Genomic DNA, 3298 nt, shown 5'->3' with positions numbered 1-3298 from the left:
CCTCTTCCTCCTCTTCGTCGTCCAGCATCACCCTGCTCCCCCACTGGCTGGCTCCCGTCCGGTGCCGAGGGTGCCGGAACACATCCTGCACCTCCGCCTCGACACCCCCCGCCTGCCTCTTCTGCTTCTCCACCCTCTTCTTGATGGCTGCCTGCACCTGAGGTGGGCAGGGGAGGGCAGGGCAGGGGAGGGGAGGGTAGGGGGTGTTAGATACTGCTGCTACTGTCCGTCTACAGATGATGTTACAAAGCGTCTGAGGGGTTTAATTCACACACGTCACGTCTGCATTCAAGCTCACTTTGACTTTCTTATTTCACCTCTGCTCATGTAGATACATGCCAAATATGGTTATAGTAAGTAATATGTGTGGCTAATAGTAAGTAATAACTAAGTAATAAGTTAATCATTTGGGTATCTTGATATCAATAGGGCATTTGTCTGGTACACTATGGGGTTTTAGAATGTGTGAATGTGAATCTGTGTGGATTAACACGAACATGTATCACATTACGGAAACGGCTGGTCAGAAGGACTTATAGAAATACCAAAACACACAGAATCCTTGTTTATTTATATATTTTATTAAATTTATTTTTATTTTTATTATTGGACCAAACCCCTGTGACGTCTCCCCCGTTCCTTCACCTCTTACTCCATTTTAGATTTTTTTTTAATGATCTCACACAGATCACTAAATAGATAAAAATAAAGGGATATAAAATGTATGTATAAGTAGTTACATGGTGGTCCTAAAGCTTCTCAATTCTAGCAACATTTATCACTTGATGTGCCACAAAATTGTTGTTTATTGTTGTTTTATTAGGATCCCCATTAGCTGGCAAATGAATGACAGTTAGTCTTCCTGGGGTTGTCACAAAAAACATTGCAATACAAATAAATTAAATAATCAATAAAAAAGATCATAAAAATAGATCAACTTAAAATGAGCCAGTTGTCCACATTCACACATAAGAAAAGGCATGTAAAGACATAGAGATGGACACACTGAACACACACAAAAACAAACACACCTGCTTTGCGCTCTGCTCCGGTGGCGCGGTCATCCCTCCAGTACCGCCTCCTCCGGCAGGCGTCTCTCGAATGATCATGAACATCTCGGCGTCACTGGCTGTCACACACACACACACACACTCTCGCTCTCTCTCGCGCTCGCTCGCCCTACCCCTCCCTCACCCACTGGCTTTCCTCTCGCTTCTCCTCTCTAGCGTATCGAGCAGTTGTAGGCTTTTTTTTTTGTTTAACCTGATAAAATCCCCAACAAACTGAGCAGTGAGCTTAAAAACGTCCCAACTTGCCCCCAAATTCCTCAACAAATCAGCTCCTTTGATGACCTGACATTTGTGCCTTTTTGTCTCAGGTAAAAAATTTAAAAAACAATCCCAGAAACAAAATGCAGTGAAATGGTTTGTCCTCCTTGCGTCTCTCCTGTGTGCTTCTTCTTGTCCTCGAGCTGTCCTGTAGCCGGAGGTGTGAAGGAAAGTGTTGGCGGTCGGTGTCACACTGTGCTTCTCTCCATATCTCTCGTGTGCAGCCAGGTGAGGAGGTTTTTATCATGGGCTGCCGTCTTGACTTGGAGGATTGAGTTCCCTATGCCTCTGCCCCCTCTCCCCGTCTCAGCTGCTCCTTTAGGTGACACCCTATACCTCCACTTTACCTCCCTGTAACATGCTGTCCTCTCTCTCTCTCCTTCTCGTCCTCCCCTTTTTCCACCTTTTTGCTTTCGTCACAGGTGAATACTTCATCACTGTCGCCTCCTCGTCTTCGCCCTATTGCGCTTTTGTTCCTTCCACCTTTTCCAGCCATTAAGTCTTTTGTTTTTCTGTTGTGTTGCCTTTTACACAGACGCTTTATTTTCTGGCCTGTTTTATCCCCTTTCCTTTTTCTCTCTTTCGCTGGCCTTTGTGACCTTCGGATCGTCGGCACAGCGTCGGCATTTATGAGTTGTCATTGGTCAGATTAAATGTCAGTCTAAAACTGTTAACGGTCACGTCATTTAGTTTAACTGTCAATCATAGTCACCGTTTTGAGTGATTGGCTATGGATTCGCGGGTGTCAGGGGGTTCGGGCTGTTGATTGGTTGAACTTGCTAGAGGGCGGCCCTTGCCGAGTGCGTCCGGTGCCATTTGCCCTTTAAGCGGGTGGTCTTGCATGCGCGCGTGTGAGAGGATTGTCAATGAGGGGCAAAGAGAAGCCGTGAGAGGGGCGGGAAGCAGGCGCATGACGAAAGGAATGTTTGCATGTGGACTCTTCTGAGATGAATGAACTACTGACTTTTTCACTGTTTGCACATTGGACTGAACCCAGCAGATGTTTCGCCAAGTGTTTATATTTGTAGCTGTATGTCTGGTCCTTATCGAGGGTCCTCCCTGCACGCTGTGGCATCGGCCCAACACAAAAGCCTCTCCGACGGAGCTTGCAGGGAGCCAAGGATCCAGGACCCAGAGAGCGGTGCAGACCAGACCCAAGCCCCAGGCCAAACCGAATGGACATTTCAGTTTGTGGTCGTTGAGTGTGGTAAATGAATGTACCCTTAGACTAGAACACAGCCAAAACATGATACACCATTGCCACCCCACCTCCTCTCTCTCTGAGTCTATCCGGCACCAATCTCCCCTGTCACATTTGGGATTCTCTCTGGAGGTGCCCTGGTCAGCTATAAGAGCTATTGTGTTGTTGACTGCATGTGAGAGAAAGACACGGAAAGAAAGAGGGAAGAAGAGCGAGCGGAGGAGGGGGATGCAGATCGCAGACTCGACTATGGTGTGATGATGTAAGAATGCTGTCCTCCCTTCACAAATCACACATGCATACATGGATGAACCCATTCAGCAGGCATGACTGAGCACACACACACAGGTGAACATGTCACGTGACCTCCATTTTTAGACTGTTCACACAAGCGTGTAAACTTAGCCTACTAACTAACGTGTTGTAGGTCCGTTCAGGTCTCTCAAAGAGTCATTCACACTCGTGCCCCGCAGTGTAGCTCCAGTCCAACTCCCGCTGAAACTGTCTGCTTTCTATAAATAAAGTGTCCCCTCAAATTGGTCCCCCATCTTTCAGCTCTCCCTCTTCTCTTTCTGTCTTCACCCTCTCTTCTCCTCCAAATGTCAAATTCTGTCAGCGCGTTGGAAACGGGTACGCTGGCAGGTGTTTGGCAGCTTTGAGCAGATGGAGAGTCTCACTTTCCCCCTCTCTCTCTCTCTCTTTTGCCCTTCACCGCCTCCCCTGCAATCTCCTCCTCCCCTTTCTCTCTGCATCTCTCGTTAACCCGCAT

At 47.4% G+C, this 3298-nt stretch overlaps 1 protein-coding gene across 1 annotated transcript in view; it reads right to left on the bottom strand.

Annotated features, from left to right (window-relative positions):
• LOC310790605 (calcium-binding protein 2-like) overlaps positions 1-1115 on the bottom strand; it is a gene marked incomplete at its 5' end in the record, with an annotated part of 17814 nt that extends 16699 nt beyond the window's left edge. Inside the window, 2 exons of the mRNA XM_083652318.1 lie at positions 1-157; positions 1032-1115. The exon at positions 1-157 is cut by the window's left edge and continues 95 nt beyond it. Of these exons, the coding sequence (XP_083508444.1) occupies positions 1-157; positions 1032-1115 (241 nt within the window). The remainder of the gene's footprint in view (positions 158-1031) is intronic.
• Positions 1116-3298: the final 2183 nt, after the last annotated feature.

This window comes from Poromitra crassiceps, assembly GCF_964638095.1.
Source record: "Poromitra crassiceps genome assembly, chromosome: 15".
In the NCBI taxonomy this organism is placed as follows: Eukaryota; Metazoa; Chordata; class Actinopteri; order Beryciformes; family Melamphaidae; genus Poromitra; species Poromitra crassiceps.
This window is presented reverse-complemented; position numbering and strand designations above follow the sequence as displayed.